Consider the following 23,169-nt stretch of genomic DNA (forward strand, 5'->3'; position numbering starts at 1 on the left):
GTCCATGTGTGAATGTACACGTGTGCATGTGTGAGTGTGCGTGCACATGCTTAGTGTCCGTGTGTGAATGTACACGTGTGCATGTGTGAGTGTGCGTGCACATGCTTAGTGTCCGTGTGTGAATGTACACGTGTGCATGTGTGAGTGTGCGTGCACATGCTTAGTGTCCGTGTGTGAATGTACACGTGTGCATGTGTGAGTGTGCGTGCACATGCTTAGTGTCCATGTGTGAATGTACACAAATGCATGTGTGAGTGTGCATGCACGCATACAGCGTCTGTGTGAATGGACATGTGTGCATGTGTGAGTGAGCGTGCATGTGCTTGGTGTCTGTGCATGACTGTACACGTGTGAGTGTGTGTGGCATCTGTGTGAATGTGTACGTGTGAGTGTGTGTGCAAGCTTATGGCGTCTGTCTGAATGTGTACGTGTGAGTGTGCCTGCATGCGTGTGGTGACCCTGTGTGAGTGTGTGTACCCGCTTGGCGTCTGTGTGTGAATATATGCGTGTGCATGTGTGTGTGCACCCGCTTGGCATCCGAGTGAATGTATGCATGTGTGTGTGTGCACCCACTTGGCGTCTGTGTGTGAATGTGTGCATGTGTGTGCACGCGCTTGGCGTCTGTGTTTGAATGTAGGTGTGTGTGTGTCCATGCGCTTGGCGTCTGTGTGTGAATGTATGCGTGTGCATGTGTGTGTGCACCCGCTTGGCATCTGAGTGAATGTATGCATGTGTGTGTGCGCACATGCTTGGGGTCTGAGTGTGAATGTGTGTGCACCCCCTTGGCATCTGTGTGTGAATGTATGCGTGTGCATGTGTGTGTGCACACGCTTGGGGTCTGAGTGTGAATGTATGTGTGTGTGTGCGCGCGCACGCGCGTGTTTGGCGTCCGTGTGTGAATGTACGTGTGTGCACACGTGCGTATGGCGTTCGTGTGTGAATGTACACATGTGCAAGTGGAATCCATTTGTGAATGTACGCGTGTGCTCGTGGCATCCTATTTTGAATGTGCGAGTGTACATGTGTGAGTGCCTGCATGCATGTGGCATCTGTGTGAGAATGTATATGTGTGCGTGCGTGTGCAGTGTCTATGTGAATCTACATGTGCATGTGTGAGCGTGCCCGCATGCGTGTGGCGTCTGTGAATCTGTGTGTGTGCATGTGTGAGCGTACCTGTATGAGTGTGCATGCGCACTCGTGGCGTCCGTGCACGCGCAGTCTGAGGAGGCAGTGACAGTGGAGTTCGGTGTAGGTGTTGGTTCTTGCTCTAATGCTCTGTCCATCTGTCGGAGGGCAGGTCGGGGACGAGGCGACAGTGGATTTTACCAAAGAAGTATTGAAGACCCGGAAGTGGGATTTGGGCGCAGCGGGAGAGAGATTCACCGCAGCCAGAGCTGGGACGACAGGTATTTCTCCCCTTTTTTTACTCCTTTGCCATCTCCTCTCTTCCTCTTCCTTGCTCTTTGCTCATGTGCTTTCAACCCTTCACCCCTCCTATCCCTCCCTTACTCCTTCTTTCACACTCCTGCACCCACTGATGCTGTCCTGCCTTGTGCCTCTCACTGCCCCGCTGGTGCCGGACTTGTTTCTGTAGGCTGCTTCAGGGTTGCACTGGAATACAGCAGTACAGCACCAGTTTAGAAACTGCAGGGCTGCTACCTCGGGTAAAGCCCAGGGGGCTGGTGGAAAGCAGAATGACTAACTTCACTCTGTGCTGTGTCCTTCCACCCCTGCAGAGGAGAGAGGAGGTTCGAGAAGCCCATCAGAAGAGATGGAGGTGAGGATCGCCCAGGGTCTTGATTTGTAGAGTGTTCCCTTGCTCTGTTGGTGCCGGCCGTATTAAACTCTCCCCCTCCCACCCCCACAGTGCGTGTCGGGTTCGAGGAGGCGGGCCCTGGGCTCAGGAAGGAGTACACGCGTTCGGACAGCGAGAACTGGCGCACGCTGAGAGAGGAGCACGAGGACGAGGAGGGCGCTGAGCCTGGGGGCAGCTGGAGACTGGCCGGGTCACGCAGAGATGGTAAACACCTGCCATTTTAAGCACAGCCCAGTAAACACTGCCCACAGGGCACAAGCACTCACTGGGTGCACGGAATGGTGGGCATCAGTACACGCTGGCTACAGGCACTTATACACACTGGCTGTGCAGTGCGGTGGGCACCGGTGCACAGTGGCAACAGGGCACGGCACTCACCGAACACACAGCGTGGCAGGTACACGCATAAACTGGTCATGGGGGGGCACAGTTACACATTGGCCACACATTGTGGTGGGTACTAATACACACTGGTAACAGGGCACGGACACACACTGGCCACATAGTGTGGTGGGCACCAGTAACACTGGTCACTGGGGCACAGGTACACACTGGCTGTGCGGTGCGGAGGGTACTAGTACACGGTGGTCACGAATACACTAGCCGTGAGGTGGGTACTGGTACGCGGTGGTCACGGACACACTGGCCGTGAGGTGGGTACTGGTACGCGGTGGTCACGGACACACTGGCCGCGTGGTGCGGAGGGTACTGGTACGCGGTGGTCACGGACACACTGGCCGCGTGGTGCGGAGGGTACTGGTACGCGGTGGTCATGGGCACACTGGCCGCGTGGTGCGGAGGGTACTGGTACGCGGTGGTCACGAATACACTAGCCGTGAGGTGGGTACTGGTACGCGGTGGTCATGGGCACACTGGCCGCGTGGTGCGGAGGGTACTGGTACGCGGTGGTCACGAATACACTAGCCGTGAGGTGGGTACTGGTACGCGGTGGTCATGGGCACACTGGCCACGCGGTGCGGAGGGTACTGGTACGCGGTGGTCGCAGGCCACATGTAAACACTGGCTGTGTGGTTCAGTGGGTACTGTGGATACTGGTACACGGTGGTCACAGACACACTGACTACACAGTGCTGTGGGCACTGGTACACACTGGTAACAGGCCATGCCCCCTGAGCTGGGCACTGACTCATGCTTGACTGTGTGCTGTAGACACACACTGTAATAATACTGTGCTGCATACAGCTTGCTTCTAGCATCAGCAAGAATGCAGCGGACATGCAGAGACGGTCAATGCAGTGCTCTGAATTCTTTCTCGCTCTCCGTCTCCTCACCTGTGTGCATCTCTGGTCGCTCCCTGCCTCCCCCCCTCTCTGGGTCTCTGCCTGTGGCTCTATCTGTAGGTGTCTCACTCTGCCCCTCGCTCTCCCTCCCTCCTCCTCTCTCTCGCTCCCTGTCAGACGGCGGCCCTCGCTCCGCGGGCTGGCGCGAGCACGGCGGCGAGCGGCGCCGCAAGTTCGACTTCGACTTCCGGGAGCACGGGGAGGGGCGGCGCCGCAGCGACAGCATGGAGGATGAGCGGGACGGCTTGCCGGAGTGGTGCACGGACGACGAGGACGGGGAGATGGGCACCTTCGACTCCTCCGGGGCCTTCCTCTCCATTAAGGTATCCGGGGCCTCCGCCTTCTCTCTTGCCGTCCTCCTCCTGCCGGACTTTCCCCACACCTCTCTTCCCCCTCTTTCTCCGTCCGTTTCGGTAGAAGGGCTCGAAGGATCCGATCCCCGAGGAGCAGGAGCTGGAGTTCCAGGGCCTGGAGGAGGAGGAGGAGGAGCCCAGCGAGGAGAGGGAGAGGAAGGACAGCAGCTCAGAGAGAGGTACACGCCGAGCATGAGAGAGAGATGAGCGGAAAGAGAATGGGCAAGCCAGTACCCCGTCGGAACCTGGTTCTAGACCTACTGCCCTGTAGGAGGCGCCGTCCTGCAGACGGGACGTTAAACTGAAGTCCCAGCAACTTCGATCGTTAAATATCCTGGGGCAATGTGTAAAAGTAGGGATGAGGACTTTGTACAGGCCCAAAGCAGGATCTCACTCCAGTCAGGCCCCTCTGCATCTTAACTTCAGCTGGCGAAGTAGTTCCTCCCAGCTCCCCTTTGGGGTGTGCGGTGGGCTGCTGTGTGAATGAAGGGGTCCTCCCCTGTATGTGAAGAGCTCTGGGGTCCTCTGGGCTGAGAGAGCAGTTCCTTTCCAGTTCTGCTGGGGTTGCATGGGAGGAGGGAGTGTGGTGGGGTGATTGCGGAGGCGGGTGTTGTTCACAGAGGCTGAGGGCGGTCTGGCCGTCCGCTGACTCTCTCCCCCTCTCTCTCCGCTGGCCCGCCTGCGCTGCTCTGCAGAAGCGAAGGAGGGCGTGGTGATGTCCGAGGGAGAGGTGAAGTCCACCGCCCCCCCCTCGCCCCCAGCTGTCTCGGCTAACGCTGCTGCCGCTGCGGCTCCCGCCACCGGCACCCCCCCAGCGGTAACAGAGGCCCAGCCCGCGTCCCTGGGGCTGCCCTCTCCGGACGCGGACACTACCCCATCCCCTGGGCTGGGACCGCACCCCGCCAGACCCAGCAAGACGAGCGGCGAAGGTACGGACGCGCCCGCCTCTGTTGAGTGCCGTTCTGCCCTCGGGGGTCCCGCGGGGCCTTGAGTCAGTCTGCCTCTCTGGCCGCAGGAGGAGTGTACTGGGGTGTTGAGCACTGCGTTGCACAAGTATGCTGCGTGCTGCCGTGGTCCGTTCCGTGAGTTTGAAATGCGTTGAGCGTGGGCAGAAACGTCCCGCGCTGTGCATGTAAGGGTATGCAAGTTTGGATGCTGAACGCTTTTGGTGTCACTTTGATTTGATAAAGTATTGTCCACTGTTGGTCTAAACAGCAGGTACAGGGACACGAGGGCCAAACCTGCCCACTGACGTCAAACTCTGCTCTTGTGTTTTTGTGTGAAGATAATTCGCCAGTAGGGGGCACTGCCCAGCTGAGTCCTGGAACCTCCTCCACCCTCTCCTCCTCCCCCCCTTCCTCCTCTGCTGCTATTGAATTCCCTCAGGGAGGGGACACCGAGGATGATGAAGGGATGAAGCACCTGCAACAGGTAGGTGGGCTGTGGCGCCCCTGCGTGTCTTCTGTGGGTCGAGGGGTTTCTGCCTGGACGTGTGACCCGTGTGCTGCACAAGCCGCCAGCGACCCCTGGCCACGCCATTGTCGCCGGGAGATGGACCTAAATGTTTTTGGCGTCACTTAGATTTATTATTGACAGCTGGTGGTCAAGTGACATGCCACTGTGGCGTGAGAACTAGGTCTCGTGTCAGTCCTGGTGAAAATCAAGAGAGAAAAGCTCAGAAGGGAACCACTATAACCCTTACTGATCAACAGAGCAGCACCTCGTGGGAGGCTGGGTTAAGTCTGCGGACTCTCCCTGCGTGCGAGATCTGCCCGGTGGTGATGGGCCGTGGTCTGGGAGACGGAGTTAACGTTAACGCGGGTTTTCTCTTGCGCAGGAGGCGGAGAAGATGGTGGCCTCGCTCCAGGACACGTCTCTGGAGGAGGAGTGCTTCACGCAGACGCTGCAGGAGAGCAGGAACACTGCCGCCGCCCTGCCGCTGTCGCACGAGGCGGCCATGAAGTGGTTCTACAAGGACCCGCAGGGAGAGATACAGGGTAAACTGCTACACACTGTACCGGGGGGGTCTCCGGCCCCCGGGCCGGTCAGTGCAGGGGGGGGGTCTCCGAGATGCAAAGAGCAGATACTAAGACCTTTTACGTACAAGAGGGTTTTCAGAAAAGTAAGAAGTTCTTGGCAGTGTTGGTGTGGGGGAGGAGATGCGCTTCTGCGTGTCTGTGTTACCTGTGTGAAAACCTCCGCTGCTCCAGGCTGTAGCTTCCTGCTTCCCTGCCCCTCCCCAGGCCCCTTCACCACGCTGGAGATGTCGGAGTGGTTCCAGGCGGGCTACTTCACCATGACCCTGCTGGTGAAGCGCGGCTGCGACGAGGGCTTCCAGCCGCTGGGAGAGGTCATCAAGATGTGGGGACGAGTGCCTTTCGCTCCTGGTCCGTCGCCCCCACCCCTGCTGGTAGGACCTCACCTGGGCCGTCTGGGGCTCCGCATCTCTCTCTCTGTTGCGTGTGGATCTGCCTTTCCGCTGCATGCGTGAAAGGACAGTGTCAGGGCAGGAATTTAACAGCAGGAATACAGGAGAGTGTGGAGCAGGAGAGGTGGGTGTGTGAGAGTGTTACAGGAGGGTTTATGGACCAGGAGGGGTGTGTGAGAGTGTTACAGGAGGGTTTATGGACCAGGAGGGGTGTGTGTGAGTGTTACAGGAGGGTTTATGGACCAGGAGGGGTGTGTGTGAGTGTTACAGGAGGGTTTATGGACCAGGAGGGGTGTGTGTGTCTGTGTGAGTGTTACAGGAGGGTTTATGGACCAGGAGAGGTGTGTGTGTGTGTGAGTATTACAGGAGGGTTTATGGACCAGGAGAGGTGTGTGTGTGAGTGAGTATTACAGGAGGGTTTATGGACCAGAAGAGGTGTGTGTGTGTGAGTATTACAGGAGGGTTTATGGACCAGGAGAGGTGTGTGTGAGTGAGTGTTACGGGAGGGTTAAAGGATCAGAAGAGGTGTGTGAGTGTTACAGGAGGGTTTATGGACCAGGAGAGGTGTGTGTGAGTGTTACAGGAGGGTTTATGGACCAGGAGAGGTGTGTGTGAGTATTACAGGAGGGTTTATGGACCAGGAGAGGTGTGTGTGAGTGAGTATTACGGGAGGGTTAAAGGATCAGAAGAGGTGTGTGAGTGTTACAGGAGGGTTTATGGACCAGGAGAGGTGTGTGTGAGTGTTACAGGAGGGTTTATGGATCAGGAGAGGTGTGTGTGTGCTACAGGGGGGATTATAGACCAGGAGATGTTGACTCCCTGACTGTATTTCAGGGGAATATGGACCAGGAGAGGCTGAAGAAACAGCAGGAGCTGGCAGCGGCAGCAGCTCTCTTCCAGCAGCTCCAGCAGCAGCAGCTGTTCCAGCTCATCAACAGGTAACGGCACACTGACCCTCTCCCTCACTCTCCGTCCTGCTGCCTGCCTGAACTCCTCAGCAACTCTTCCCCTCCTCTGTCTGTGTGTCCCAGGTGCGGAGAGCAGGGTATGATTCCTTCGATGAGCAGGTCGATGTCAGTGCCAGATACAGGGTCCATGTGGGACATGCATACCTCAGCTTCACAGCCGTCAGGTAGGTCTGTGCCTGCAGCGCCCACCTGTCACACTCCCTGGACACTCACCAGAGACTCGACAGGCTATTCACATACTGACATACTGGACTCTGGGCCTCACGCAAGGACTGGACACCCAGGATAGTGACCCCTGACTCGCTCCCGACATGCTCATGCATACTAATGCTGTGTCCCTCCATCTCCCCTTTTCCCCACCCGCGTGGTCTCTCCCCAGGAGGTGAAGCCAGTTTATGGGACTTAACAATGAATTCTTCAACTCAGGGTCCAACTCTCGAACAGCTACAGCTGGAGAGACAGAAGGTGAGAATCTTTTGGTTTGTTTCCCTTGTCCAGCTTGAACGAGTTCCATGGGAGCGACTGGGATGTGGTGAGAAATGAATGAATGTGTTCCACAAGCAGCTCTCCCCTCCTCTCGCTCATTCCGTAACCCCTGTTAGAACAGTAGTGGGTTGTCGATGGTAGGTAGTGTCCACTCACTGCCCCCTCGATCTGTGATGGACGTTCGCCCCCTGGGCTGCCTGCTGGCTTCCTCCTCCTCTCCGAGAATGAGCTGTGCTGCCCGACTTCTACAGCCCATTCCTATCTGCCCGGCTAGCCCGTCATGTCTTTCTTTGTTTTTTTTTTCGTGGAGCTCTGTGCATCTCTCTTTGACCACAAGCTTTGTGTTGGCCATCTTTGAATGGGTTTCTGCATGAAACTGTGCCCTGAAAGCACAGGGGATCCGGGAAGGGGCCGTTCCACTTTGTTTATGAGGCCCTTGGGCTCATCACCTGGTTGTCCTCTCAAGCTGCAGAATTTCAGGTGGCCTCTGAGGGAATAAAATGGTGTCACCTGGGCTCACCAGCAATGAGCATCCTGTATTTCTGGGGGGCAATAGGTCGTCAGGACACTGGTATGGGAGAGTGAGAAGATAACATTTTTACATGGGGTTGTAAGGCCGATGGATGGCCCTTCCCCTCTGCCTCTGTGCCTCTGGTTTCCCCACTGGGTGCCTGACCCTATGTCTCGTCTGTGTTGCCCTCCAGCTCCAGCAGGAGAGGCGAGACGCTGAACTCAGGGCTAAGCGTGAAGAGGAGGAGAGGAAACGGAGGGAGGAGAAGAGAAGGCAGGATGAGCAGAAACGGAGGGAACAGGTAGGGATAAGAAGAAGAGATGGGCAGGTGGATATGCCAAGCCGAGGAAGGAGACCCCTTCCTCGGCTTGGCATATCGGTTTGGTGGAAGAGGGTAACAGGTATTTGCCACCTGACTGTGGAAAATCATTTATCTATCGGTGCAAATGCAGATTTCAAGTGTGCTGTAATGGCAACCAGTGGGCAAGGGGGCTTTGAGACTGGGTCAGAACTCCTGCTCTAGGTCAGTGGTTCTGGAGCAACATTGTCTCTTTGGGTTTTTCTCCAGCTGAGTTCTTCATCACAGGTGGGTTGATTCAGTTTCTGCTTGGGGCTGATTAGTAAATGTGCTCTCAGCTCTGTCAAGGTCAGATGTTTTCCCTAAGAGAGAATAGAAAGCAGTCACTGGTTTTAGACTGAACATTAACTTAGTAACAGAAATAAGAACTGGGGCGAGCTGACAGGACCACATGCTCCAAGAGAGAGGTGCAGACAGACAGCCAGGGCATGTGCAGGCAGGAGAAGCAGCCCTATGGATTTCTGGGATTGGGGGGTCAGGGTCATGGGTGGCAGGCGGGATGGACGGGGCCCCACTTCTGAGGTGCAACCCACATTGACTCCACTCTGAAACCCCTCCTTTGCACAGTGCCGGCAGCACGAGCTGATCATGAAGCTAATCCAGCAGACCCAGCAGCAGGTGGCCGTTGCCTCGCAGCAGAACCCGTCCTCCTGGACCAGCCTGCCCAAGCAGGGCAAGAGCCTGCTGGAGCTGCAGCAGGAGGCGGAGAGGCAGCTGCACAAGCAGCAGCAGCAGCGGGCCCAGCAGCAGCAGAGAGCGGTGAGCGACTGGGGCGCAGACTGCAGGGGTCAGGGGTCACTACAGGGTCAAGGGTCCATGTGCAAGGTCATGGGTCATGGCAGGGGAGTAGCTCATGTGCAGGGTCAGGGGGTCACTATAGTGGGGGGGGCTCACTTTTAGGGTCAGGTGTCACTGCAGGGTTGAGCTTGTGTCTAAGGTCAGGGGTCATGGCAGGGGAGGGGTCACTGCAGGTGGGGTTCATATGTAGCATCACTACAATGGGTGTGTCTAGGGTCAGGGGTCACTGCAGGGGCTTGTGTACAGGTCAGGGGTCATTACAGTGTGAGGGCTTGTGTGTATGGTCAGGGGTCACTATAGCACAGGCACATATGTAGGATCAGGGGTCACTGTAAGTGTATGATCTTGACCTGATCTTGACATTGTCTTCTCTGCTCTCTTCCCTCAGCATGGAGGTCTGTCCATGGGCAGCCCGAGCGTGTCTTCCCTGGCGAGTCAGTGGGGGGATGGCGCTGCGCTCTGGGCCAGCGCGATGGAGGGCAAGACTGGGATGGGCCTGTGGGATGAGGCTTTGAAAAATCAGGCTGGACTGAGGAACCTGGGTCTGAAGAATAGCCGCAGCAGTCCCTCACTCAGGTAGGCCTCATACAGCATTTCCCACATGTCTTCACTAAGACAGCTGAGACAGACAGCATACAGGTCTTTCTCCCACACAGTGGGCTGTATGAGATGAGGAGATGCATGGTATATTGACGAGGTTGACAGTGTGTTAACAAGACTGATGGTGTATTGATGTGTGTCGCGTGTAGTAATGGTGTTACAAACGATGTGGGCGGTGTATTGACAAGATTGACGAGGGTGTATCGGTGAGAGTGACGGTGTACTGACGAGAGATGATGATATATCGGTGAGAGTGACGGTGTACTGACGAGAGATGACGATATATCGATCAGAGTGATGGTGTACTGCCAAAATTGACGGTGTATCATCGAGAGTTCTGATATATCGGAGAGTGATGGTGTGCTGACGAGAGGTGTATCGGTGAGACTGTCAGTGTGCTGGCGAGAGTGTCGGTGTATTGGTGCGATTGATAGTGCACTGCCGAGAGTGACTGTGTATCGGTGCGATTGATAGTGCACTGCCGAGAGTGACGGTGTATCGGTGCGATTGATAGTGCACTGCCGAGAGTGACGGTGTATCGGTGCGATTGATAGTGCACTGCCGAGAGTGACGGTGTATCGGTGAGATTGATAGTGCACTGCCCAAGGTGCCAGTGTGTCGGTGAGAGTCCCGGTGTATTGCCGTGGGTGCCGGTAAAGTCACGGTGCTCGGCTCTCTCTCCCATGCAGCGACCAGTATGTGATGAACAGAAGGAAGCGCACAGAGGAGGAGGAGAAGCTGCTCAAGTTATTGCAGGGCATGAAGCCGCAGCCGCAGGACGGGTTCACTACTTGGTGCGAGCAGATGCTGCACGCACTCAATACCTCCTCCAACAACTCCTCCTCCCCCGACGGTAACGCTTCCGCTCCCCCTCTCTGTCAGACTCTGCTGCCTTCGCACTCTTTCTCTCTGCCCCTCATACGTGTGAAATCCTCTTCTCCAGTCCCCACCATCGTGTCCTACCTGAAGGAGGTGGAGTCTCCGTACGAGGTCCACGACTTCATCCGCTCCTACCTGGGAGACACCGTGGAAGCCAAAGAGTTCGCCAAACAGTTCCTGGAGCGCCGTGCCAAACAGAAAGCCAATCACCACAGACAGCAGCAGCAGGTGGGCAGGCCGTATGTTCAGCGGAACAGAAGTCGTTAAACCCACTCGCCCGCCCCCAGCGAGGGCTGAGGAAGGGGTTCCAGTCGCGCCCCGATTCCCAGCTCTGCAGCGGTGAAGGCTTACAGAATTGTCAGCGGTTTTTAAGGCCTGCAGAGCCAGGAAACCGTGCTGTATTGCAGACTGGGTCTGTGCTGGTGATTCTCGGCCATCTTGTTCCTGGTGGGGGTGGTTATTGTGTCCGCACCTCCCTGTGCTGACCCCTCTGTATCCTGTTTCTGCAGCTATCTAAAGAAGTGGCAGGACTGACCATGAACTTCCCTCTACAGGTATTGCCGCTATTTCTCTCTGGTTTTCTTGTGCTCCGTTTTCCCTTTTAATTCTGTTTACTTCTTTTTGTGTAGTGGGTGTTGACAGCTCTCCCATCTCACCCTCTCTTTCTGCTCCTCTGCGCGCCCCCCCTGCCTCTCCCTCTGCAGGATGCTATGCGCAGTCTCAACCCTAGCAGTCTTCAGTCCATGTTTCAGTCGGCTCACAGCGGGAAGGCGGGGGTGTACGACGGCAGCCAGGCCAGCAAGATGAAGAAGAAGCAAACCATGATGCTTCACTCCGACCCCAGTATATTGGGTACAGTGCCTACTGTTGCGCCCCGCCCATGTGCTACACCGTACACTCTGGGCTGCTGTGGCCCCAGTCTGTTAGGATTGGGGCCCACATGGCCCCTTCAGTAAGACTAAACTGAGGTACTGCAGGCCCGATGTTATTCAGACCTGATGCCACAAGGGGGCACTGCAGTAAGGCACCATACACACTGAAGTACTGCAGACCAGATGTTATTCAGACAAGGAGGCACTGCAGTCCTAGTATATTAGAGAGACTCATTGGTTGATATATTAGAACCCCCTGCTTGAGTTATGCTTTGGACGTCTGTGAGCAGCAAGACATTCTAAATTTCCTGATATAACAGAGCGGGATGAGGCCGCAGGTGTTTTGGTAGGATGACATTCAGTTAAGATCTGGTTTGGGTGGGGATTGTTCCTGCCTTGGGAGGTGAGACCTCTTCTCTCCTGGACTCCAAGCCCAACTACACGTTGCCCTGCGCACCAAGTCTGTCCATTAGACTGGGGGAGTCCTAATGTTTTGGCCAGTGCCTGTAGCTGTATATATACAGCTGCCACAATAAGTCATGTCTATTTTTTTCATTCTTTTTCTCCTCTTGTCCACCCCTCTCCCCCTCCCTCTCTGTCTCCCTGTCTCCCTCTCTCTCTCCAGGTTACTCGTTCCACAGTTCAGGAGAGCGAATGAGCCTGAGTGAGATGGAGCCTGTGGAGGACTATTGAAATAGCAATAGTGATCCTGTTGCCTTTTGTCAAATCAGTCTTACTGATTGAGGAATGTGCACTGCTGGGGGTGGGCGGGGGGCAGGGGGGGCGGGGCAAGACGGGGGGGTCCCTGGAGAGAGAGGTAGGGGTGTGGAGGTGAAGGGTTTGATGTGGGGAGGGGCTCCACTCGTTCCTTTAGGAGCCACAGTTAGGGCCTTCTCTTCACCCCTCGAACTGAGAGAGGAAGGGGATCCCTCTGGCACTTACTACATTAAGCACCTTAAACTAACTAATGCACTTTATTAAGAGGGGATTTGCTTCGGGTTTTCCATTTGTTTTCTTATTTTAGAAACCTTGAGACTGAATATATATATGTGTGTGTGTATACATATATATAAATAACTGGATAGTCTGTGTTTTTGCAGGACGTAGCTGGGGGGGAAAGGGAGGGTCGATTTTTTTTTTTCATATCGGAAAACAAATCCTTTCTTGAAAAACAAACACTGTTTTTTTGTTTTTTAAAAAAACGTTTATATATATATAAAAGTTTGAAGCTATTCTGAAAAAAATATGGATTTAAAAAGAAACTTGAAGATTTGCACTTATGTAAAAATAACAAAAAAAAATGGATGTGGAGTCGAGGTGGATATCGGTGCGAGTGCGTGCGTGTGTGAGACAGAGTCATACATTAGTCTGCACAATGTATTTTTTTCATTGCTTACCAAGATGTATCAAAAGAAGAGAGGCCATTATTGTCATTTTGTTGAAGTGAGGATTTTGTATTTGTGTGTGTGCGCGAGGCAGAGTGGGCAATATTGCACAAGGCATCATTCTCATCACCAGCTCTTAGTCCCTGGATAAATATGTTTTCCTTCTTCCCTGGCAGTTGCCCTAGTCCCAGCCTGCCTCTCATTATTGAACACCTGTTCTGCTTCCCTCTTGCGTTAACATTTCTCTTCGGGACATGTGGCTCAGCTCCAGCATGTACAGCCACCTGCGTGTGCACCTTCAGTCCCCAGCCTCTGCATGTGTCCCCAGCTGCGTCTGTGCAGCCACCTGCGTGTAGGCAATCAGTCCCTGGCCTCTGCTTGTGTGCCCAGCTGCACCTGCGCAGCCACCTGCAGGTGGGTCATCAGTCCCCGGCCTCTGACTGTGTCCCCGGCTACACTGCGCCTCTTCATGCGTTTGTGTGAGTATCAGTGCTTGCGTGGGTGTAAGCTAGACTCCTGCGCTGTCTCCTCGTGCCGGGTGGCGTTCCTGTTTGTGTTGTCCAGATCGGCCTTTCTCTGTTGGTGTGTTTGTGAATTCGTCCCAGCAGCTTCAACTGGAGCCTAAGGAGTCTGAAGACTTGTGATTCTCTCTCTCATTTCTCGAGCTCTTTCCCTCTGGCGTGGAAAGCAGGTCTTTACTTGGCTTTGTGGGCAGTGAAAGTGTGCCGTCTCACCTCCCCATTCCAGCCTTCTGGCCCTTGTGGTTCTCCATATTTGTCCAGGGACTCTCTTGAAAGAGAAAATCATTTGTTGTCAGTTCTTGGATGTGATTTATATTGCCTGTTGTCGATTTGTCATGCAACTTGGAGAGCATGAAGGAATGGAGTGAATGTTTGTGTGAGTGGGTTTTCTACCGAGCTATAAAAGATACAGACATCTGAACTGTGTTAAGAAACAGCCAGATGTGCAGATGTTAGTATATTGTGTTACTCTCATTGTTGTTGCTATTGATGATGATGACGATGCTAATTTTGTCTTTTTTATATATCCATTATATATATAAAGTGATAAGTATTTGAACTAAGATTCAGAGCACTTTGAGGCTGCTATGAGTCTTCATTGCCTCCCGTCTAAGTGCGTTTGTGTTTTTTCTGTTTCGAAACAAAAAACATTGAATGTATTCCAAAACAGAACGGAAATGGAGGAAAAAACGATCCCAGATCCTCGCACCTGACGGGACGCGGGGATTATTTCACAGAGGAATCGGACGGAAGGTGGAGGCTTTGTTCTTTTTTTATTTGTATAAAAAAAACTCAAAATGACAAAAAAAGTAATTTTAAAAAAAACCTACGAACACCAGACTGCTACTGTTGAAGACACTGCCTCTTCTGAACCCTGTCAAAACCAGTTTTTTTATACCTGTATTCCTCACTGGGGGTGTGTGGTTGTTTACAGGCCTCCTGGAAATCTGATGGGGCCCCCCCCTTACCCCCCCCCCCCCACATGCGCGATTGATCCACGCGGGACTCTTCTGTCACAAGCGCTCGAAACAGGAAGAGGAAGTGGCGGGGCAGGGGGGGTTGGCATTTCCGTTCCTACAATGTGACAAACACCCCCCCCCCAGATCCCCATCCGAAAACAGTTTTTTGTAGGAATGAGTGGTGTGGGGGGGAGGGGGAGAGAAACAGGGGCTTACCACAACACAACTGGTTTTACAAAAACTTGTGAAAGATTTTTTTTCTGGGGGGAGGGGGTGGGAATCTTATTGGGGGGAGGGGGGGTGTTATGTTCGTTGAGTGTGAAGATTTTCTGTATGGCTAATTTTTTTTTGTCATTTCAGTTTTGGCTTAAACTGCCTGTTAATTTCAGAAAAGAGAGAGCGGGAAAAAAACACACAGAAGCCGAACGGCTTAAACTAAGGAGAGAATCTGTCCGGTACACGACACTTCAATCAGAAAAGAAGTCTTTGCTTCATTTTTTCAGGCGATGATTTTTGTTGGGGATTGTTGGTTTTATTTTATTTTTTTTCCATATTGCTAAAAAAAAAAAGAAAATGTAAAAAAATACAGGTGGGTGGGAGTGGAGGGCCGCAAGGAGCTGAAGGCCCAGAAGGAAGGAAGATGGCGCCTCTGCTGTCTGAGGAAGTGTACAACTGGGAATGCCATCATCCGATTGGAAGAATTTTTCCACGGTTTTCCTTGGGGCCGAGAGAGGAGAAATGCCCCTGGACGGGTCCTGCTGGGGCGTCCCACTATGCACTTTCGTTCCTTGGGGGGAGGAAAACAGGTCGGGGGCAACTGTGAGGATGTTCTCAAGCTGGCAGAAGGCGGGAGACGGGGCACGTCTGGGGCGGACGAGAAGCTTGCGGAGCCCAGCCGGGACCGGACGCTGGGCTGGGCGAGAGAGGAGGTCGAGACTTTCTCTCTCTCACGCAGGCACGGGACAGACGCCCGCGCCCTCTTCCGCAGCGCGGGGGAGGGGCCGCGGGACGGACTCGGCGACCGCTAGCAAGGACAACGCTGGGGATAGCCGGGCCTCAGCCATGAAGGAAGCTCTGGAAGCTGAACCCCCAAAAACGAGCTCCGAACGTTCTTTCGAAGCCTCTGCCAGTCGAGAGCGCTGCACGCCCCCCCCCTCCCCCCAACACGCACACGCACACGCACACGCACACGCACACGCACACACACACACACACACACGCCCGCCCCATCCCAACATTTTTCCGTGACCGCTCCCTCCCAGGCCGATCCGGGACAGGGCCGGGCGGGAGTTTGGGGAGCCGGGACAGCAGCGACGAGCCCAGTGAACGGGAAGAGACCGGAAATGGCTGGAGGGTGTCCGGCAGATGGAGACCTTTGCCATTCCGTTTCCCATGGATCACAAGCCCGTGTCGCTGCAGTGGGTGTCCCGGGAACTTCTATTAGAGACAAAAAAAACTTTTTAACCTGAACCAGAAGGGATTTTGGAGATCATATAAAGTACATGCTGGTTCAAGCTGTGGATAATCTTCCTGACTGGCCTGGATTGTTTTCGTTCAAATTTGGTTTGTTCAGCAAATTGGCCAAATGGAGGAGGAACACAAGCAAGTTTTTTTTATACTTTTCCCCCTTCTTCTGCGGGAGGTGGAGTGAAGATTTTCGGCGCATTGGAGGGAGAGAAGGGGCCACACACCAGTCGGAGACACAAGGTAAGGAAAGTTAGAGGAGATTGGAAGCGAGGGGCAGCAGTGTGTGCTGGTGAATCCAGGGTGAGTGTGAGAGCAGAGGGACAGCAGTGGCTCTAGCAGTGTCTACAGTACAGTCAGGTGTGACAGTGTGTGTGTGTGCTGGTGAATTCAGGGGGAGTGTGAGAGGAGAGGGACAGCAGTGGCTCTAGCAGTGTCTACAGTACAGTCAGGTGTGACAGTGTGTGTGTGTTGGTGAATTCAGGGGGAGTGTGAGAGGAGAGGGACAGCAGTGGCTCTAGCAGTGTCTACAGTCCATTCAGGTGTGACAGTGTGTGTGCTGGTGAATTCAGGGTGAGTGTGAGAGGAGAAGGACAGCAGTGGCTCTAGCAGTGTCTATAGTAGTCAGGAGTGACTGTGCTGGTGAATTTGTATTAAATGATACAAATAGCGGTTTGACGATGAGTAAAGAACTGAGAATGAGAGGCTCAATGAGAGCTGTGTCTCCTCCAGTCAGTGCTCACTCTGCTGTGATGTCTCAGGGCTGTCAGTGAGAGCTGTGTCTCCTCCAGTCAGTGCTCACTCTGCTGTGATCTCTCAGTGCTGTCAGTGAGAGCTGCGTCTCTCCTCCAGTCAGTGCTCACTCTGCTGTGATCTCTCAGTGCTGTCAGTGAGAGCTGCGTCTCTCCTCCAGTCAGTGCTCACTCTGCTGTGATCTCTCAGTGCTGTCAGTGAGAGCTGTGTCTCTCCTCCAGTCAGTGCTCACTCTGCTGTGATCTCTCAGTGCTGTCAGTGAGAGCTGTGTCTCCTCCAGTCAGTGCTCACTCTGCTGTGATCTCTCAGTGCTGTCAGTGAGAGCTGCGTCTCTCCTCCAGTCAGTGCTCACTCTGCTGTGATGTCTCAGTGCTGTCAGTGAGAGCTGTGTCTCCTCCAGTCAGTGCTCACTCTGCTGTGATCTCTCAGTGCTGTCAGTGAGAGCTGCGTCTCTCCTCCTGTTATCTTGTAGTGCCGAATAAACCATTTTAACTCCGAACTATGATGTGAGCAGTGAAAAGATCATTCTGGTGTGTTTCTGTGGGACGCGCAGCGCTAGTTCTTTGGGCAGTAGCTGCTCCATCATTAAACTGTGAACTGTGAGCTTCTGTCCCCGGTCTCTGAATCGCGTCTCCTTTTCTGTTTCTCATCCCTTTTGCAGGAATTGCATGTCCCACAGCTTCGGAAAGACCTTCCCTCGACCTCCCGTGCGGACAGACTATGAATGTCCTCCTCGCTCCTCCTGCCTCTCCCAGCTTGCACCCCTGCACCGCCCTCGTTCAGCCTTCGCTCGTTTCCCTTTCGTGAAGGACGGGCCGCAAGTCTCCGCCCAGCTCTTTGGAGTTGGGGAACGGAGAGCAGCTGTGACGGTGTCGGCAGAGGGGTTGGAGGGGGTTCGGGGATCATCCGCCTGTTATCCCAGTGTATCCGAATTCCTGTTTTCCAATCCCCCCTCCCACCTTTTTTGTTTGGATTTGGTTTGGAACTTTTCCAGGAAAGTCTGGTTCATTTGATTTGATCTTTTCCTCGTGCCCTCCCCCTCTGCCCCTCCCCTGGCCGGACGGACTCGGCGGAGCTCGGGCCCTGTCTCCGCGCCGCGCCGAGCCTTCCTCTTCTCCAAACACAGCCGGGACCGGGGGGGGGGCGCCGCCAGGGGCGCCGCCGGGGCAGGAGTGCAGAGATCCAGGGAGGGCCCCGCCTCGAACCGTCAGCCCGAATCAGCCAGCCCCCCTGCACGGCTGGGTGCGGGGTGTGAGTGGGCAGGCTCAGGGGACCCCTGTTCCTCCTGGCTCTGAACGGGCCAGCAGCTGGACTGTGATGTGTCTCATATTGTACATAAAAGAAGAAGAAAGAGCTTCTAATGTAAATAATGTAAGATGTTTGGTTTTTGTTTTTGTTTTTTTCCAATTTCGTTGACATGCCTTAACTGTACAAATCGGCCACCCCTCGTGGCTCACGCGTTCTTTTTATGATGACATGCGGGGGGGGTGGGGGGGAAAGCTCACAGATTTTAAAATGGGGGAACACCGAGAGCGAGCCGTAGCCATGGCGCCTCCCCCTCGGGCCTCACCTGTGTGGCGAGGGGGTGTGGTCTCGCCCAGGTGAGTGACCAGCGGGGAGGGGGCAGGGGGTTGACGCCCGTTCCCAGGCCGCGCAGGCCAGCGAGCTTCCAGAAACTGAGCACAGGGATGGGACTGAGATGCCCTGGCAGTCTCCCTCTGAATCATGTGCACAAGTGTTAAAATAAAGTCCAGTCTGAAGCGCCGATATGTAGCCGCTGTGCAGCCTCTGTGCCGGAGGTCTGCGCGCACCTGCGCTTGGCTGCGCCTGGCCCGACGGGCGAGCTGCCCCCTGCTGTGCAGCCAGCATCTGCTCTCAAACCCACTTGCTGATTCCTGGTACCATCGCTTCTGGGGAGGGGGGTGTCTTTTTATTTTCCTTTTCTTTGCTTCCCGGCCTCAGTGCTGGAGGCCGGACTGTGTTGTGCTTCTTTGCGCTTGACTGGAGTTGTGCCAAATAGCCTCTCTGCCAGATAGCGTTTCCTGGCCGCATTGGGCACCGTGGGAGTCGAGTATATTCTCCCCCTGCGTGGCTGGATAGGATTGTCAAAGTACTGTCCCCTTGCGGGGATGGCATTGCAGATCAGTGCCTACAAGCGTGCTGTGGAATTTCAAGTGTGCAGTTGCGCCCAACTTGCAGAATTTGCTGTGTAATGTGCTTGTACAGAGCCCCATTAACAGGATGTGCTCTGTAGATGCCATAGAGCAGCTCTACAGACCTGTTTCTGAAGAACTCCAATCCTGTGGGCCTTAGGCTTCACTGGTTTCTAAAGATTGGCAACACCCGTGTGTGACTGCTAAATTAAGCAAGTCGCCCATTCAAACAGCAGAAGCCTGGTCCTCGAAGGCTGAAGGAGTGCACAGATTCCAATTCACATTGATCTCCAAATTGTATTATTTAATAAGTTGCCTGACAAGCAGGTTTAAATCTGAATCCTATTCAACCTGAAAGTCGTTGCCTTTCTGGAACCAGGCCTGAACTGGCTGCTCTGGATCTTGACACCCAGTGCTTCTGGGACAGGGGTCGCTGTGCGGCAGGGCGGTGTTTCACAGAACAGCAGGCATCGGCTGAGCTGTTCTGTTTTACTCTGTGTGGCTCTCTGGCAACGGCGCGGTGCCTCCGATTGCAGCAACAACACTAGACTTATTTTTGGTTCGATGGGCCTGGAGGTTGATTGAGGATTTGGGAACTGAATATCGGTCCCGTGTTCCCCGATTGGTATGGCAGCCGGACTCCGGACCCCCTCGCTCACAGCACAGAGGATTGTCCCATTTCGGGGAAGCTAGCAGTAGGCACAGAGGTGCTCAGGGCTGTTGCCTTATTGCGAAATGATTTGCAGAGTTGCCGTTAGGAAAGTCTCTGGCTTCTCCGGTTTGGGCTGAGTTGTGAATGAGCAAGGGTTGGAGGAGAGCTGTCGGTGTGCACAGAGTCTGGTCCGCTCCCTAGGTGGGACCTGTTCACCTCTGTTCGTGCACATTGCTTGTTTGAGTCTCAGGATGGTCAAATGAACCTCTTGCAGAGGAAGCTGGAATAGTTAATTACCCAGATACCTAGGGAAAGGCATTAGCTTATCTTGTTCTCTCGATTACCCTCCAATGCCTATATCTCCTCCAATGAAACATTCCCCTACACTTACCGAACAGAGAAAGAAAAGGGGACAGTGTAGATGTTGTCTTTGCCCCGGGCACGAGGTGCCGCGCTGTCACATGACTCTTGTGAAAAGGTGTGAACTGGCAGTGATAACACGTTGATGGTAATATTGGGAGGGTTTTTACAGCAGAAAGGTGGACTGGGGGCCTTTTTCTAACTGGCTTCTCTTTGATTATTGTTCTTGGTGTGATCTTTTAGCTGTGCAGGATCTTCTGGTCCAGTTCAGGGCAAGACTGTTCAATGAAGAGCTGTGAAGTCCAGTACAGCACAGGGTGTAGAACAGTACTGCAGAATAAAGAGTATGGAGATCAGTCCAGTAGATCTATGCAGCAGAGCCGTATAGTAAAGTCCAGATCCAGAAACCGGGTTAATTTGGTACAGAAAAGCCCGGAACAGCCCAGGACAATAAAAATCAAAAATGTTTCCAGTACCGCAAAGTCTAGAACTATAAACCCAGGCCGTCACAAAGTCCAGAACTTGAAGATAAGATCAGCCCAGCCCCTGTGATTTTTTTTTCCCCACCGGAACTTTGAAATTCACCCACTGATATGCAGAAGTAGAGAGGCAGTCCTGGTCTTGAATGGGCCTGTGATGTCAGTAGGTTTTCACTCCAGACTCCAGGCCTGTTATTGGCTGGATTGGACCAACAGATCTGTCTCGTTCAGCTGTCAGGGTCCTGGGGCCGTCATCGGACATAACAACCCACAGACACCCTGGCCCTCCAGGACCAGGACTGAGCAGGCCTGATCCAGCTGTGCTAGGTTATGTCACAATTCCTTCTGTAATGTTCTCCCGTGCAAGATGTTTCGGAGAAAATGAGCTCCTTACCTTACAGCATGTCTGCTTCCTCCCGCCTTCTGCGTCTTCCGACTCCACGATCCCAAGTGACGCTACGCCTGTCTGCTTTCTCTGGGGCTTTTCCAGCGCACTTTCAGCACCTGTCTTCCCGAACGATTCCAGTCCGATTTTATACTTAATGTGGGAGAAATAAATATTTAATGGGGATTCAGTTCTTCTGGTGCTGCATCTGCATTCTGCAGGGCGGGCAGTCTCGTCTTTTTCTCACCATCGTTCCCAGTAGGGTCCATTAAAATGTTGCACACAGAGAATTCCAGTGCTGTTCATAAAACGGAATGCAGTGTTTTCCCAAAGCCCTGGCATCTTGAAGTTTAGATGGGGATACACACAGATCCTCGCCTTGATGTATTACTTGCCATCCCAGCGTGCTTTGCTCTCAGGAGCTCCCCTACACAGTGGATCGGAGATGTGACCTCTCTGTGTGCTTGTTTTGTTTTGGAGGTATTCTGATTTTATACGAGAAGGGTCAGACCTTATGTAACTAATGTGGCTTGTGATGTGGACACCCCACCTCTTAAGGGATTTCTGTCCGTATCCGGAGCGGTAAGAGGGATGACCGCTCCAGCCAAAAGCTCCTTGCCGGAGCTGGTCAAAAGTCTAATAAGTGCCAGTGGTACACACTGGCGTTCTCAACATCAGTATTGCCCCTGTGTATCGTGATAGTAATCCTAGATTTGAACCCCCAACTGCTAGGATGAGCGAGTGTTCAGTGGGATTGTCTACCGATAAGTCGATTGTTTGATACCAAGGTTTTTTAATTTGCACAGACCTATTTAATACTGTAGGTTTTTAACTGGAATTAAACCAGTTTTTGTATTGTGATTGTACAGAACTGTGAGCAGCAGTGTTTCAAGTTGTCTAAATATTTTAAGAACCTCCTAGGTTTCCTTTCTGCTGTAACAGAACAGTGGGGCTTCTGGACTGAGGAGGAGAATGAGACGAGCTGTTGCTTCTTATCCCGCGCTCCGGTCATGGTCCTGTTTGTGTTTTAATTTTGGCTTCACACAATTCTGCCTTTTCACACCCATTTCGCTCAGCTCCAGCTTTGAACTTTGTGAATGTTCTAGAGATCTAAAACGAAACAGAACAACTGAAAGAAAATGTAAATAGTTTTTTCTTTGAAGAGAACAAAAAATAAACCGATTTAAAGTTGAATCGGGAGAGGTCTGTTGCTGGTTTCTTTTCGTCTTGGAGAATCTGCAGATGGATGTGACGACGTGCAGTCCTGCTCCTAATCTGGCCAGGAGCCCCAGCCTGAACAATCTCCTGTCCCCGATGTCCCTCCCGTCCAGCACTCCTGCCCTCAGGTTTCCACTTGGTCCAAGACTCTTGCTTCACTGTTGCTCCTAACCTCCCCCTTGCCTGCAATCCTACTCCTCTGTCGCCAACTCCAGAAATCCTACGCCTGATCCCAATCCGAACTCTCTACAGTTCCCCTCACTCTCATCCTTTAATGTCCTCCTCTCTCTATCCCAATCCTGCCCTTTAGCATCACCCGTAACTCCGAATGGCCTGTGAAGTTTCAGCGTGTGCATACGTACCAGTCCAGCTGTGTACATGTGTGTCTTTTCAGTGTGGACCTTTGTATGTGTGCAGAAATCTGTGAGTGTGACTCCTCAGATGTGAGAGTGTGCTTCTGTGTTCTCGTATTCGTCAGGCCTAATTACAAATGAGTTGTGCATGCAGATGAACATTCCCCTTGCACAGCAATTCGAATAAAGCAGGAAGGCTGTTTTTGTTCCCTAAGTAGGGGCCTCTTGTGTCCTGTAAAACCTGGAGTGGACCTGACTGCTCTGTGACAGGAGTCTTATGAGTGTTGTTGGTCCTGTTAAGCTGTTAAGGAACTCACAGCTGCCTTGCACAGACTAACCACAGGCGCCTGTATCACAGAGGCCTCCTGCCCCGTCTCTGCACCCTAATCCAGCGGGTTCTGTAGGCTGCTGTTAAATTCCCAACATTGATGAATTGTGTTGTCATCAGTTAATCAAGCAACTGATTATAACATTTAGAGCTCATTCAGAACGGAAACCTGTTCCGCTTTAAGGGCTGGTGTCACCTGAACTGAACAAATCGCTTAACGAATAGTTAAGAAGAGCTCCCATTAAGTTTAAACACTTGCTTGAGGGTGGCCTACAGAACTGGAGTTAGACTGGAGGGCCCTCTATTGGCCTGCACTGGTAAGTGACGACGCCCACATTCTGCTACGTTGAACCTACCGGAATGGGAAAACCCCGCATAAATGATCCTAACAGCTCACAGCACAACACTCAGGTTCTGCTTTCTAGGGCCTGAAGCCACATGGGTCAGCAGCCAGAACTGGCAGCCCGCTGGAAATCGGCACCTGTGAGCCAGGTTAGTACCTGGATGGGAGACCTCCTGGGAAAGCTAAGGCTGCTGCTGGAAGAGGTGTTAGTGGGGCCAGCAGGGGGCGCTCACCCTGCAGTCTGTGTGGGTTGTTATTACCCCAGTAGAGTGACAGGGACACTACACTGTAAACAGGCACTGTCCTTCGGATGAGACGTAAAACCGAGGTCCTGACTCCGGTCATTAAAAAGCCCAGGGCATTTCTCGAAAAGAGTAGGCGTCCTGGCCAAATATCCCCCTGGCCTTTACCAGTCATTCCCTCCTAATAATCCCCCTCTCTGAACT

At 53.4% G+C, this 23,169-nt stretch overlaps 1 protein-coding gene across 2 annotated transcripts in view; it reads left to right on the plus strand.

The window, feature by feature from the left end:
- Window positions 1-21,675, plus strand: part of gigyf1a (GRB10 interacting GYF protein 1a) — a 29,704-nt gene extending 8,029 nt beyond the window's left edge. The window contains exons 7-27 of one of the 2 annotated variants that reach the window (XM_088628290.1): window positions 1,298-1,406; window positions 1,737-1,777; window positions 1,868-2,020; window positions 3,178-3,440; window positions 3,535-3,649; window positions 4,166-4,399; window positions 4,756-4,901; window positions 5,308-5,467; window positions 5,714-5,880; window positions 6,733-6,836; window positions 6,930-7,030; window positions 7,246-7,331; window positions 8,057-8,164; window positions 8,789-8,980; window positions 9,408-9,595; window positions 10,309-10,472; window positions 10,563-10,726; window positions 11,008-11,052; window positions 11,203-11,350; window positions 11,996-15,942; window positions 17,114-21,675. In XM_088628290.1, coding sequence (XP_088484416.1) covers window positions 1,298-1,406; window positions 1,737-1,777; window positions 1,868-2,020; window positions 3,178-3,440; window positions 3,535-3,649; window positions 4,166-4,399; window positions 4,756-4,901; window positions 5,308-5,467; window positions 5,714-5,880; window positions 6,733-6,836; window positions 6,930-7,030; window positions 7,246-7,331; window positions 8,057-8,164; window positions 8,789-8,980; window positions 9,408-9,595; window positions 10,309-10,472; window positions 10,563-10,726; window positions 11,008-11,052; window positions 11,203-11,350; window positions 11,996-12,063 — 2,756 coding nt within the window. In that variant the 3' untranslated portion in view covers window positions 12,064-15,942; window positions 17,114-21,675. The remainder of the gene's footprint in view (window positions 1-1,297; window positions 1,407-1,736; window positions 1,778-1,867; window positions 2,021-3,177; window positions 3,441-3,534; window positions 3,650-4,165; window positions 4,400-4,755; window positions 4,902-5,307; window positions 5,468-5,713; window positions 5,881-6,732; window positions 6,837-6,929; window positions 7,031-7,245; window positions 7,332-8,056; window positions 8,165-8,788; window positions 8,981-9,407; window positions 9,596-10,308; window positions 10,473-10,562; window positions 10,727-11,007; window positions 11,053-11,202; window positions 11,351-11,995; window positions 15,943-17,113) is intronic. The other variant, XM_088628291.1, reaches the window with a different exon arrangement.
- Window positions 21,676-23,169: the final 1,494 nt, after the last annotated feature.

The sequence above is a fragment of the Lepisosteus platostomus genome, chromosome 4 (genome assembly GCF_059453375.1).
Source record: "Lepisosteus platostomus isolate fLepPlt1 chromosome 4, fLepPlt1.hap1, whole genome shotgun sequence".
NCBI lineage: Eukaryota > Metazoa > Chordata > Actinopteri > Semionotiformes > Lepisosteidae > Lepisosteus > Lepisosteus platostomus.